This window comes from Apus apus, chromosome 3, assembly GCF_020740795.1.
Source record: "Apus apus isolate bApuApu2 chromosome 3, bApuApu2.pri.cur, whole genome shotgun sequence".
NCBI lineage: Eukaryota > Metazoa > Chordata > Aves > Apodiformes > Apodidae > Apus > Apus apus.
The window spans coordinates 76,502,391-76,515,638 of NC_067284.1; the positions used below are offsets into that span (position 1 = coordinate 76,502,391).

A 13,248-nucleotide genomic window follows, 5' to 3' on the forward strand; every position below is an offset into this window, starting at 1 on the left:
GATAATTGGTTAAAACACAACCCTCTGGCTGAAGACATCTGCTCCTTTACCCTCCCCAGCACCACTATCCCCACTGCAGAGCACAGATCAAGCATTTCAGATCATCTGTCTGGCACTGACAAAATCTGCAATTGATGCACCCTTTGCTGACAGTGGCAGAGAGCATGAACAGGGGAGAATCGTGCCCAAACCTTTTGTATCTGCTCTGTGTGTAAAAGCACCCCTCTCCAGTGCACTCTGGGAGACATATGCTAGAAGAGGGGGGCTGAGGGGGTGCTTTGACCAGCATCAGCTTGACAGTTTTTCAGCTCACTTTTGACACATGAAAGAGTATTTGGGAAAGAAGAAGAAAGCATGAATGCAGGAGGAAAAGGAGGTAGAAATGAAAAAAGATCAAAGAAAGGGTGAACAAGGAAAAAGATGCTCCCATGATGCTGAGACACTTGTCTGTGCCCTTATACCTGCCACAATCTGTCCTAAAGCACAAGAGCAAAAAACCAGCAGGATGTCTGGTAAGGTAGATACATAGGCTAGGAAGCATACAGATTGGTAGGAAATGTTGAGTTAAAAGCCTGTGGGTTTAGGGCACAAGAAGTGAGATGGCTGTGTGTGGGGGGGGTGAGGCCACTTGAGCTGAGGAAAGAAGACTGGCCACACATTGAGATCACAGGGGCAAGGGATTGTGATGGCTTTCATATAAGCCTCAACCAGGAAACAGAATTTTGTCAAAGTATAATTGGGCAAAGACAGGAATAGCAAAATCCAATACAATAGCAACCAGCTGCCAGAAATCCCAGCAAGGCCTTGGGACTGGCTGTGTTAGGGAAGTGAAGGGAAGAGAGGTGGTAAAGCTCAGGCAGGATGAATGCCTTGGGTGAGAGATAAAGATGTATTCCCTCTTCATCACTCCTTTCAGCACCGAACACTCTCTGTGATGAGGAGGGCTAATCAAAAAAGCAGAGAATACACAAGAGGCTCAGAGGTACTACTAGTGCTGTAAAATGCATCTGGGAAGAAAGGGAGCACAGAATAGGTGTATTCCCCAGAGAGGAGATGAGGGGAACTGAGGACAGCAAAACAGAGCCTTTGGGATTTATACCCCTATCATGGCAGCTTCATATTGGAAGCAGGAGATACCCAAGAGGATCTGAGGCAGAAGCAGCACCAACCTAGCATTAAGGATGGTGGGAAGCACTGCTGTGAGCTAGAGGGATATTTTTTCCCAAAGAGATGCTGATTCCAAAACTTCAGAATGACAAACCAGCATTTTAAATTTTTATTTTTTATATTTTTTTCTGCAAAGACCAATTATACAAAAACACACACTGGACAGTTTGACTTCATCCTGTCATTACAGCTTAGCCCATGCTTTCCTACCTTCCAGTAGTTTGTGCTTTGCAAAGTATTTGGTGCTGTTGCCCCTTGCTTGTTTACAGCAGTCCAACAGGGCTCCTTCTCCCCACATGCTGGTTTCCCCCTGCCTTTCCCAGTCCCCCTCTTTAGCTCTCTTGCTGCACTATCTTACTGCCTGGGTTGGGGTTGAACCATTGCCCCTGTGCTGTGTTCTGGCAGAGCCTGCCCCAGCTCAGCCTGGCACAGCAGCATCCCAGGAGCTACCCTGTGTGCTCTGCTCCTCGATGCAGGTCTGTGCTGCAGTTAGAATTCCCTTGTTTTCCCACCTCCCTGCTAACATCCCTGCTGCAGTGCTACAGAGTCCTCTGGCTTTCCTCTTCTCATCTCTCACCTCTCCTGCAGCATTTGGAGTCACTCTGGCTTTGCCCATTGCCCTGTTGTGTTTCTTTTCCCTGCTTTGTATTTCTACTCCCTTTTAGTAAGCCATAGCAAGGGGAAACACTGCAGGAAAGCTTCCAGCTGCACTGTACTTCCATACAGTAGCGTAGGTATGGAGAGGAAGTGACCAAACTTCAGATATTCTTGGATGTGGTGCTGAGAATAAAATGAGCAGGAAAGAGGTGACAGAAATGTCAGGCCACAAGCTTAAGAGCTCACTTGAGCCTACAGATAGCTGCATCATCCCAGGAAATAAATAAATGACAGACTGCACCAGAGTATAGCATGAAAACATCGAGACAAAAGAAAATTAATGTTCTTGCAACTGGACCTTGGCCTCACACAGTTCTTCAGTCATCTCTTGCCTGGTGATACTGTGCTATATTTGATTTGCTCACTTTGAACACAAACATCTGTTCCAGACACTGCCTACCTCTTAACCTAGCTGTGAAATATAGGTGACGTAGTATGTATAAATATTTCAGAGATAGGACTCGTTTGACAAGTGGGGTCTTGAGAAGGGCCCTGAGACACTGTCTCCCAGATGGAAAGATGGGACAAATACCTTCTGCAGAAACAGCCTGGGGGGAAGACAGGCATTCCTCATCTTTGCTTTTTGACAAGTAGAATCACTACAGGGTATGGTTTTCTTATGACAAGTAGGTTGCCTAGCAAGTGTGCATGGGAGTGCTGGGTTGCTGTTGCCCATCAGAAACACCATAGTTACCAATGCTATGATTTATTAGGCCTCAACCAATAATTAATAATTAGCTTATTTAGCAAATGCAGTTATATACTTGAGACTTGGCAGTATTTTTTTCCCCTCAGAATATCCATGGACAGATGACAGCTCTTTCTAATTATTTATTATCCAATTATTTTTCCCTTCAATTCAAGGGACTGCTCATAAACAGTCTCACTTCATGGTTTTTTACTGTTCCCTACTTTTGGCACAAATACTTTTATTTGTTAAGAGAAAGCTGGGTTATTTCACATACTTTAGCAATTTACTTTGAAATTCTTTTTTCATAAACATTTGTGTCAGTGAAACATGAGGACGTGCATTGAATGTTAATGTAAAAAAGAGGGTGAAGCACATATTTTTGGGATTTATATTTTTTTAGACTCACTATCCAGATATGTAACTCATACTCATTCAAACTCTAAGGCACTATTCCATAATCTAATGAGAATTCCAAAAAAGAAAGATCATGGAAAGGCTACAAAATGCCCCATAAATATCATTATTTCAAAATTATGAGAAGAAAAAGCAAGACTCATGTCTCTGTGTTTTTTAATCACTGCAAAGTTTCCTGGATCTGCAAACATGTCTTCATCTTGTTTCCTTGTGTTGCTTTCAACCTGATTCAAGCAGACACAGACAATTTTACTTGGTGTCATCATCTCCAGCTCCTGCTTCTCCTCATGCTCTGGCAAAAGGGTTGCTCTGCTTGTCCTCCTAGTGCTGGCTGCCTCCTTCTACCTATATGTCCTTTATTAATGTTGCCACCACCCACTGCAGGAAGGATTACATCTTTCTTAGGTAAGGGTTTACTGGATGAAAAAAACCCACTTGCTCACATCAGGTGCTTTCTTAAGTGCCCCACTCCATGGAGTCATCTTTGGAAAGGACACCTCAGAGTGTGAAGCCCACAGTTTATTGGCAAATGTTCACTTAGCTGGGCTATAGGAAAAAAAATAATTAAAAAATAATTAAAAAGAAGGGGGGAAAAAAGAAAATAAAATAAAGGGAAAAAAAAAAGAATAAGAAAAAGAGGGGGGAAAAGCCCTAAACGAATCAAAGCAGTTTTATTCTGGCAACATCCCTACAGTGAGGGAATAGGGTCCAGCGGGAAACCCACCTGCTTTGCCTCCTGGAGGCAGAGATGCTGGTCTCTGGGGTGAGGCTGCCCTGTCCCTACCGCCGCTCTCCACCTGGTGCTGGCGACTGCTTTTCTCTCCCGCTGAGCACCATTTACAGCGGGAATAAGCGCTTACTAATTAGCAGCTATATCTATTAATTGCTCGTTTGTTAGAGCATAACTGAGCAGACAGCCGCTCCCTGACCATTTTTTTTTTCTTTTTTTTTCTTTAATTACATTTTTATCCAGGGAGTGACTTGTTCACACGGTGACTCAGTGCCTGCTGGGGTACGGCTTCCCTTACGCTCTCCGTTCGGGTACAGCACCTCTGCCTCTCTCGCTACCGTGGCGAGTGGACACTGATGCGGAGCGGCGGGGCAGGGCCGGGAGCACGGCGGGGCAGAGGAGCACCGGAGCGGCGTGAAGCCGCCAAGCCCACCCGTGGCGGAGGCATTCAGGGATCGGCCCTTGCGAAGAGGCGGAGGGGACCCGGTGTCACTGAGGGACAAGGGGTATCACCCCGTCCCCGGGACCCTCGACGGTGCCAGCACAACCCCGAAGGGGAGTTTCCACGGCGCTAGCTCCAGTTTTCCTTCTGGGCTCATTGCTGTGGCCCCGGGCCAGGGACGGGTGGGCTCGCCAGCTCCGGAGCCGGCTCTACGCTCGCCCGAAGCAGCGTTTTACGCCCGTAGCAAAGCAGATGGATATAGGGTGGCAAAGCAGGGCTCCTCACGGGCGCGCCCAGGGCGCCGGTGGTGATGCCCGGGGCGGTCGCACAGCATCTCCCTCCTTCTGACAGAAGGTCTCGCCCCGGGCCCTGCACAGGGGGAAACGCACGGATCCCCCGCTCTGGGTGTCACGTACGAGTACCAGCACAGCCCGGGGCCGGCAGTCCCACGGGTACCGCCGACTCCCGCCGCCGGGCACCGGGCTGGAGGCTCGCACAGCATCCCCGCCTCACCGGGCCCCCCCAGCTCCTCCACTCCAGAGCAGTATGCAGAAGGCAGCCCCGCCAGCCTGCAACCTACCCGGGGGGTGGCCAAAAAACTTTGCTGACACCAGCAAAGGAGATTCCCCCCATCGGCAACCTGCGCTGCGCCCTCCCCCGGCTCGCTGCCCATGCAAGCCAGGATGCACCCCCAGCTCCCTCCTGCCCTTTTCGCATCTCAGGTCCCACCCGGGAGAAGCCGACCTGGCCGCCCGCGTCCTGAGGGATGGAGGGACCCCGGGCTGACGGTTGATCTCTCCGCCCGAAGCAAGTCCCTTTATCTCCCTAGCCCTGCAGTGTTGTCTCTAATTGGGCCGGGGCGGGGGAAGGCTCGCAGAACTGGGCAGGAGGGAGGGCTCTTCTCAGCACGGCCGCTTTAACTGGCTCTTTTTTTTTTTTTTTTTTTTTTTTTTTTAACCGAAGGGGAATGAAATGGTGGAGTAGGGAAAAACCTGGAAAGCCAAAGGGGAAGAAAATACAGCGCGCCCGGCGGAGCTGGGAGGCAGGGAGGGGTGAGGAAGCCCCGGGGCAGCCAGGGCGGTGGGTCGCCGTGTCGTGCCCCCTGGCACCCCGTTGGGGGTGGGCGGAGAGGAGCGTCTCCGGACCGGGTAGGGAGCGGCGACACTCCCGGCAACTTCTGCAGATTTTGGCGCTTCAGGAAAAAAAAAAAGAAAAAAAAGAAAAAAAAGAAAAAAAAGCGGTGGGGCAGGGACCTGCCAAGCGTTTTCCAGCCGGCGTCTGGCAGGAGTAACCCAACTTTGTCCAGCTTCTTGTCGGTTCCCTTCTAGCCGCAGCCCCATTAGGTCCCACCAGGAACTCCGGCACCCCTCGAGGGAGAGCGAGACGGACCTCTCTGCAGCTGCAAATCACCTGCGAGGCGGGCGGAGCAGGCAAGCAGCGGAGGCGAAGCACCCGCCCGAGCCTGGCACACATCATCAGGCAAAGTTTTGAAGGGAGAAGGACCTGGCAGGCTGGGGAGGAGGTGAGAAGAGCCGACTGAGCTGCAGGTGGAGCGAGGGTGCGTGGTCTGTCTGCTCCTCGTTTGCTTCTCCCTTCAGGCTGGCTGGGGCGATGCAGTGCAGCTGGGGAAGCTCGTGGGAGCCGCTTTAAAAAAAAATAAATTAAAAAAAATAAAAATCCTTCCTGGATTTGATGAATTACAACAATCCCCTCCCCAGAAGATCTGGAAAAGAGGAGAGAAATCACCTATCCCTCCCTCTGCCTTTCAGCAGCTGGCTCCTACCCCCTCTCGCTTCCAGCCTCCCCCCACCCCCCTTTTCTCCACCTCCTTCTCCTTCCCCTGTTCGCTCCTGGGGCTGCGGCCAGAGCGTCGTCGGGAGGAGGGAGGGCGAAGACTCTCCCAAGTTGGCCCCAGTTGGCAGCACTTCGGGCAGCGCGGGACTTCGGGTAGCGCTCGGCAGCTCCCGCTGAACAAAGAAACCCCCTTTTCCGCAGCGGCCGGGGGGGCATCCCTGCGCCGTGTCCCCGGACTTTTCCCCGTACCTCGAGTGCGGTCGAGGCTGCCCGTTTTCCTGGACATCCCTGACCGACCTGGCGAGGGAGAAGCGGGCAGTGGCGCTCTGCTTTTCTGCCCTCCCTACCTCCTTCCCGAGCTCTTGTCATCCTTCTCCTCTCCCTTTTCTTTTTTTTTCTTTTTTTTTTCTTTCCTTTTTTAATTTTTCCCCCAGGCGGCCCCGGGTGGGGTCCCTTCCTCCAGCCGAGGGGCGCATGGGGCGGTGTTTCGGGAGGCTTTCGCCTGCTCCTCGCTCCCCTGCCGGATGCTGCCTGGGCTGTTTTGGCTGCTTTTCTTCGCCGGCGATGAAGGCTCTGCCTTGAAGATGGAGATGATCTGTTTTTTATTCCTGTCTCTGTTGCCGATGTACAGCAGAGGACAAGGGGTTTACGGTAAGAGATGTTGCCGCGGTCGTTGTTTGGGAAGGGCGGGGGGGGGGGGGGGGGAACGAGGGCGCAGACGGCGACGATGGGATCAAAGTTAAAGAGCACCTGCAGGAGAAAGTAAATGATGCTGTCGAAGCTCGTCGCAGCCTGAGCGGGGAGATTTATGCAGCGATGGGGCTTCTAGCGCCTGTAGCTACTTCATAATTCCTCGCCGTAAGCCCCGGCGGCCTCCGGTTTACGAGTCCGCCGAGATGGCAGGCGGGGAGCGCTGGCAAAGCTGCCGCCGGGCTGCCCGCGCCTGGAGCCGGGAGGAGCGAGAGCAGCCGCGGGGAGCGACCCGGGGCCACGGCCCTGCCTGCCCGCTCTGCCGCCCGCCTCCCGCGGGGCTGCCGCGCTGGCATCGGCCTGCGGAACGCGGCGGGAGCCGCTCCGAGTTGCAGTTTCTTTGGAGTAGGGGGAAGACGGAGGGTCCCCGCCCCGCGCTGCCCTGAGGGTTTCCTCGCAGGAGCGAGCGGCCGCCGCCGCTTCGCCCAGGGTCTCCCTTGCTGCTGGGGGTAGCCCACAACCCGCGGGGCGGTGCTGCCCGGTTCGGCGGGGCCGGCACCCCTCCCTGCCCCCGCTTCCCTTGCGCGACCCACGGGGAGAACCGGCCGGGCTCCCTACCCGCCGCGGGAGGCGGGGGGGCGGCGAGGGAGGTGAAGGTGCTTTTGCATCCTATTGAAGTTTGCTGCCGATTTTCTGCTCGAGATCGTGGGGTTGGTGGGTCTGTGACAGATTTTTTCTCTCTCTTCCCCCCCCCCCATTATTATTATTATTATTACTGAGCCTACTTCCCCTCCTTTTTGCTGGCAGGGTGGCCCCCTGAGAGGTCTGGCTCTCTCAGCCCCTCAGTTTCCGAGGGCAGGGATCAGAGGCTGGGGCTGGCATCCTGAGCCCCTTCCCAATACAAGCCGTGGGTTCAGAGAACAGCCAGGATTTACTTTAGCCAGCCGTACAGCCCCCCTTTCCCTCTCCCAGCCTTCTCTTAATTCTTGCTTTACAAGATCTGCATTTCCAGTACACTGGGAAATAAATAAATAAAAGCAGCCCACAAGACTTGCCTCTCATAACAAGCCGGCTTTATCTTGGCTTACAACTCAGTTGTGCGTTGCTGTAAAGTCTTTCTGGAAGGCATGCCTCTGCCTCCAACAAGCCAAGGTCTCTGAGCTCTGAAGACAGACCCCAGTGAGAATCAAGCCCCCCCGCGTTCCTCCTTATTTTAATAGCACGCAGCCAGTCTCTTGTGTGAGCTCTGGCAAAGATCAGTTCAGTCTCTCTGACTATGGGTAAGTCTTTGTAGGTCACTTTTTAATGATGTATTTCTTTAACAGAAACAATTCCTCCTTTCTCTTTAAGGGCTGGGATGTTAGTTTGAGTTTGAGTCCATTTTGTAAAATAAGCATTTTAAACAGTGTTTAGCTGCTTCTGTTTTTTCTTTCCTCCTCCAGTATGTGTTTTTTCCCAGTCTGCATGTTTAGAGGAAAATTGTAGTACCTTCCAAAGGCTGCAAAGATGAGGAGTAGAATGAGTTTGTGGTACAGAAACCTGGTCAGGGCAGGCTGTTTAATCCTTTAAAACAGGTAACCTGCTTCTAGCTGAACTTTTATTGTTTTGGTTTAGTGTGTTTGCTGCTGAGTAGCTGTAGAATGGCCTGTCTGCTTAGAAGGGCACAAGGGACAGAGCTTAAAACCAGTTTTGCTTAACTGTGCTTTAGAAGGTTGCTTGTTGTATTTTCTCATACACTTCAGTGAACTTGCATTTGATAGAGTTGCTGCTAAATTAGTTCTTCAGAATAACTTACTGATGTTTTTGTCTTTTTTTTGTCTCAGAGATTGGAGAAGCTGTGTACAAAAGAAAGCACAAATACAGGCATGCACTAAGATGAAGGCATCCTTTTAAGCCCAAATGGTATACTACTTCTATCTGTTCTTACTTAACTGCACAAAGGGGAAATCCAGTCTCTTCCCTCCTCTCAACACATAGTTTGAAGAGGTAGAGGAGGGAAGACTATCAGGAGCCTTAATACACAGCTGTGTCAGTGTAGCCCAGAGCAGTGTCTCACGGAATCAGCACACTGGAAACTTCTACAGTGACTAATAATTTTCATAGTCTCCCCCAACCCTGCCTTCAGCCCACTCCCCTGCACTGATTTCATGCCTTCTGCAGCCAGCACTGTTTGTTTCAATGTGAAATTGCTGTTATTGATGGCTCAAGCAGGGCCAATATACAGTTATATTTGCAAGGATAAATAAAGCAGGATTAGGAACTAGTCCTACTGTGCCCCGCTACTTTGTTTGTCCTAAACGTTAGTCTTTCACCACAGCTTTAAGCTGTATTTGAGTGTTCTGTGTTGTGAATGTTGGTCTCATGTGGTACTTAAGGCAGAAATTATGGGAACTCAAGTATCATGTTTCAGATCTGTTTTTCTGCTTTTGAATATTTATTTATGGTGATGGAGATGGGGGGAGGCATCTATATGGGTCTATAAATATATTTTACTTTAGTAAATCTGCTGAGATTAAATCAGATTAAATGAGATAAAGTATCCATGTGATGTACCCTTTAAATAATACAGCCACAAGGATGCACACAAAAGACCTCTGTCTAGGAAAGCAGAGTTGTTGGAGAGGTTTATTGAGATGAATGGTATAAATAAAATGTGTGTAAGGGGGTTTCTGGGAAGGGAGCATTTGCAATGGAGGTGCAGTTTTATTTGGGAGTCAAGGTGCTTTTAGCCTGCTACCTGAAGAGGCTTGTTATATAAATTGGCATTTCTTGTAATATCTGAAGTGTGTCTGAAACCCTCTTCTCATTAGCTGATCCCATCCTTTCAGCTGTGTTTGTTGCAGAGAGACAAGGCTGGGCTGATACGGAAGGCAGTTCAGCAGTGCCAAGAGCCAACTTTTATTAGCCCTCTGTGGTATCCTATTTCCCAAACTGCATGTGCTGTTCTATCCTGGTGCGCTAATGCTGCTGATCAAGATGAGGAGCAAGCTGTAATAAATCTCTAGGAAGTGTCAGAATTTATGCAGAGGGAGGGAAGAGGTAAGGAGAAAGGGGGCTTGCTCTTCCAGGCTTGGAGTTATCAACACTTAAAGGCTATAAATTAGACTGAAAGTGGAGGAGTATGCCTTTTGCTTCCTAGTCAGCCTTGCAGACTTCAGGACTTGTGTAGCGTGCAAAGAGCTGCTGCTCTGCTTACTCTGTGTGCAACTTAACATATCTGGGTTGTCTTGCAACTAGCACAGTCCAGTTGACCAGCAGCAATCATTCAGGCTGAATGAAAGAGTGAAATGTTTTGTCCCCTCATAATCCACCTGCAGAAAAGGCATTTCAGGAAAGGTCATCACAGTGTGTGATGAGGGGCTACAGCAGGGTGATGGAAAGGGAATGAAAGCAGGGAAAGCTGCCTGGCACTGTGATCAGAGGGACTGGATGGGCTGCATTACTTAAGGCGCTTGAAACTGGTAGGGGTGAAGCACTTCCAATATGGTGTACTCCTGTCTTGGCCTCTGAGGTGGAGAATAAATGACCCAGTAAAGCTCTGTTCTTTAAAGAGACACCATCACACTGAATCACCTGTGAGATGCCACTCCAGGCAGCCAAAAAATCTAGTGGAAGGATGCTTTCCTGCATCTTCAACGGAGCAGTGTCACAGTAAAACATATCTTGGGTTTAGGCCGTAAACATCTGCACTTTCTCATTTCACATACACATGACATGATTTGTTTCCAGCTCTTTTTACCTGTAAAGTAAAGCCTTCTTTCCTGGAGTTTTCCAAGCAGCATTGGCTGAGTAGGATGTCTCACACCCTCCTGCAACCCATGTGTCTCTTGCTGCTAGTGCCTGGGGGCACAGATGCACTCTAATGTTGACCTTGAGCTCAGTGAGCTGGATCAGTCCCTCTCCCTTGCTCCTGCTTTATAGCATGTTTGCCAGCAGGAACAGAAGTCCAGACACAGAGCTCTTTAGCTTTCTTGCTGTTAGCTCAGAGCACCCTGGGCCCACAGAAATGGGTGAGCAGATGGCTGGTTAAGGTAGTAGTGGAACTGGCTCCTGTGAGCCACTGCTTGGATGATTCTGTTTTGAAAATGCCATGTATGAGCACAGTGGTCCTTCCAACTATATGTATTTTTATATATGTGTGTGTATATACACACAGACATACATTGTCCTCAGCCACTTCTTGTTGTCCAGCCCTTAAACCTACAGTGGCTTTGGCTGTAGCCTTTTGGTTACAGGAATGAGTTTTGTAACTGGAGGGCTAAAGAAATAAGTCTCACTGAAGGTCTACGCTTTGCACAGCTCTTTAGCAGCTCTTTAAGGTCAAAGCATTAAATCTGTCCAGCCCTGTGCTTCAGCATGTCTTGCTGTTTGTTCTTCAACTGTAGAGTGTCAGATTCACCCTCCTGTGACATCAGAGCCTCTGTTTTTAGGTCAGGTCAGTAGCTTCACAGACCAGATAAGCTCCCAATTGGCTTTAATATGCAGTACTAGAAAACTGACATTATCCTCTTGACAGGTTGTTTGCAACTTGCTGGTAGAAGTCAAAATATTTCACTATAGGTGTCATCAGAAACCACCATCCTATGCTAATTTTTGTGGGAACATGAAGACAGATGTTGAATAATTTGACATGAGCAGCATAGCTTTTAAAATTATCACTGTGTCAGGTTTGCACTAGATTTTTTCGAAATATGTATTTCAGATTAGTTTAAGAGATACAGCAAGTGGCTCCCAATAAGTGGAAGATGCAGCAGAAGGTGGCCTTGGAGGTTCAGTAGTCAAGACAGCAATTCAGTAGTGGCAGTAAAGGATGTTGTGCTGCTAAGGCTGCTGTTCTTAAGTAACAAGACAAAGTGACTTCCATGCTGATAACTCAGCCAGAAGCCCTACTGTTTTGCCCATGTTTTGACTGGAGTTACTGCTATTCTGCTTGCTTGAATAGTGCAGTTTCAGGCTTCCAGTCCCTCTCTCCACACATATGCTCTCTTGGTTCATTAAGCATAGTCTATGCCTAAGAGTCTTGCCTTTTCGGCTCTGGCTTGAGACCAGGAGGGCAGAGTTGGGGGAAAATTGCATTCCAACCAATGCCAATGTGCTGGTGAAAGCAATAGAGAGAGGTGCATTTCTACTAGTGAAAGATTGCTTGGGGTAGAGGGTTTCTTGCTCTGTGGAAATGTCCTGAACCCTGCCTGCAAAAGATTTCTTTAGTCAGCATAAGGTAAGTCCACAGTCAGCTGGTTTGTCTGTGTTGCCCTGGAGGGACAGTTCCCTGGTGACGTTCTCATCAGGGTGTAGCTGAGATGTGGGTATCCTTTGTGCAGAGGGGTTATGGTGTTTGTGTCCTCGGAGGAGGCTAAATTTTGCTGTGGGGGAGATGAGTCTTCCAGACACAAGACAGTGGAAAATGTTGGTTTGTTCTCAGACATGCTGCAGATACTTGCATCTGCTAATACAATGTTTGTTTCTTTATGCTATAGGTGATAGCCCAGGCCTTATGTAGACTGAAACTATTAAGAAAACTTTGAGACAATTTCTGCTCTTGAGCAGTCAAGGTGAACACATCAAGTGCCTGTGTCGCAGCCACCTTTTGCCAGTCATCATCTGCTGGTGTTTCACAGGTTTAAATTCAGAAGGGGAAGATGTGCCAGTGTCCCCCAGGCTTGTGGAGGGAGGGGGAGGGATATGGCACTGTCACTGCACCACAGAATGCAGATCTGGCAGCGGCTCCAGGATCCACCACAATGTGATGTGCTGCAAAGAGGTGGGAGAGGAGTGTGTTTCATGTCTCTGTGCCCATGTTGAACTGGTGAGATCTCTACTCTGTTAAGATCCAAAGTACTTGCCTTGAAAAGAAAAAAGCTTTCATCTGTCCTTTATTTGGGAGAAGGGGTTGAAGGAGCATCAGAGGATTGGTTTTTACAGCTAGGCATTGCATAGTGCTTAAAAGAATAAATTAAATATGTGATAACTCTGGGAACTGACAAAAGTGCTGCACTAGAGCTAGGAAAGAGCTTGAGAGGTGGAGCCGGGAAAGGGAGATCCCGGGCATCAACTGATCTTGGCTCGACAAAAGTCAGAGAACAGCTGTTACCAGCAGGTTAGCTGGGACAGGACTTGTTGAGAGGCAGAGAGGTTCCATGCCCGGTGCCAGGTGTTTCTTGGAACGAAGGCTTCAACTCCCCCGCTCGCTTTCCTGCCTTCTGCCCAGGTGCAGCGCAGCGGCTGCCGGCGACTCCTGCTTTCCCTCCCGCTCAAGGGAGAGGGGAACGAAGCTGCCCCGCTTTCCCCCTCCTGCCTGCGGGCTGCTCTCCAGCTGCGGCTGGCGAGCACATCTGGGCGGCGGGGCCGCGCCGCTCCGCCGCTGCCCGGCAGAGGGAGGTGCCCGCCGGGGGGTGCAGCCCTTCCCGCGGGGAGGGTGGGGATCCCGGGACGTGCTGAGGGCAGACCCTCTGCAGACCGAAGCGCGGGGTTGGGAGCGCCCGTGTGGCGGGGAGCAGGGCGGCTGCCGTGTTCTGCTGCGGACCGGGTGGGCGCTGTCCCCGGGCAGCGGGGCCGACTGGCCTGGGCGCGGGGGCAGCTCCTCCGCTCCCTTGCCGCCTTGGTGGAGCTGGGGAAAACCTCGCCTGTCCATCTTCCCGGCCTGCTCCGGAGGGCCGGGGCGAA

At 50.4% G+C, this 13,248-nt stretch overlaps 1 protein-coding gene across 1 annotated transcript in view; it reads left to right on the forward strand.

Moving 5' to 3' along the window:
- Nucleotides 1-5,955: 5,955 nt before the first annotated feature.
- Nucleotides 5,956-13,248, forward strand: part of MDGA1 (MAM domain containing glycosylphosphatidylinositol anchor 1) — a 147,869-nt gene continuing 140,576 nt past the window's right edge. The window contains exon 1 of the mRNA XM_051616226.1: nt 5,956-6,546. Within this exon, the coding sequence (XP_051472186.1) occupies nt 6,420-6,546 (127 nt within the window). The 5' untranslated portion in view covers nt 5,956-6,419. The remainder of the gene's footprint in view (nt 6,547-13,248) is intronic.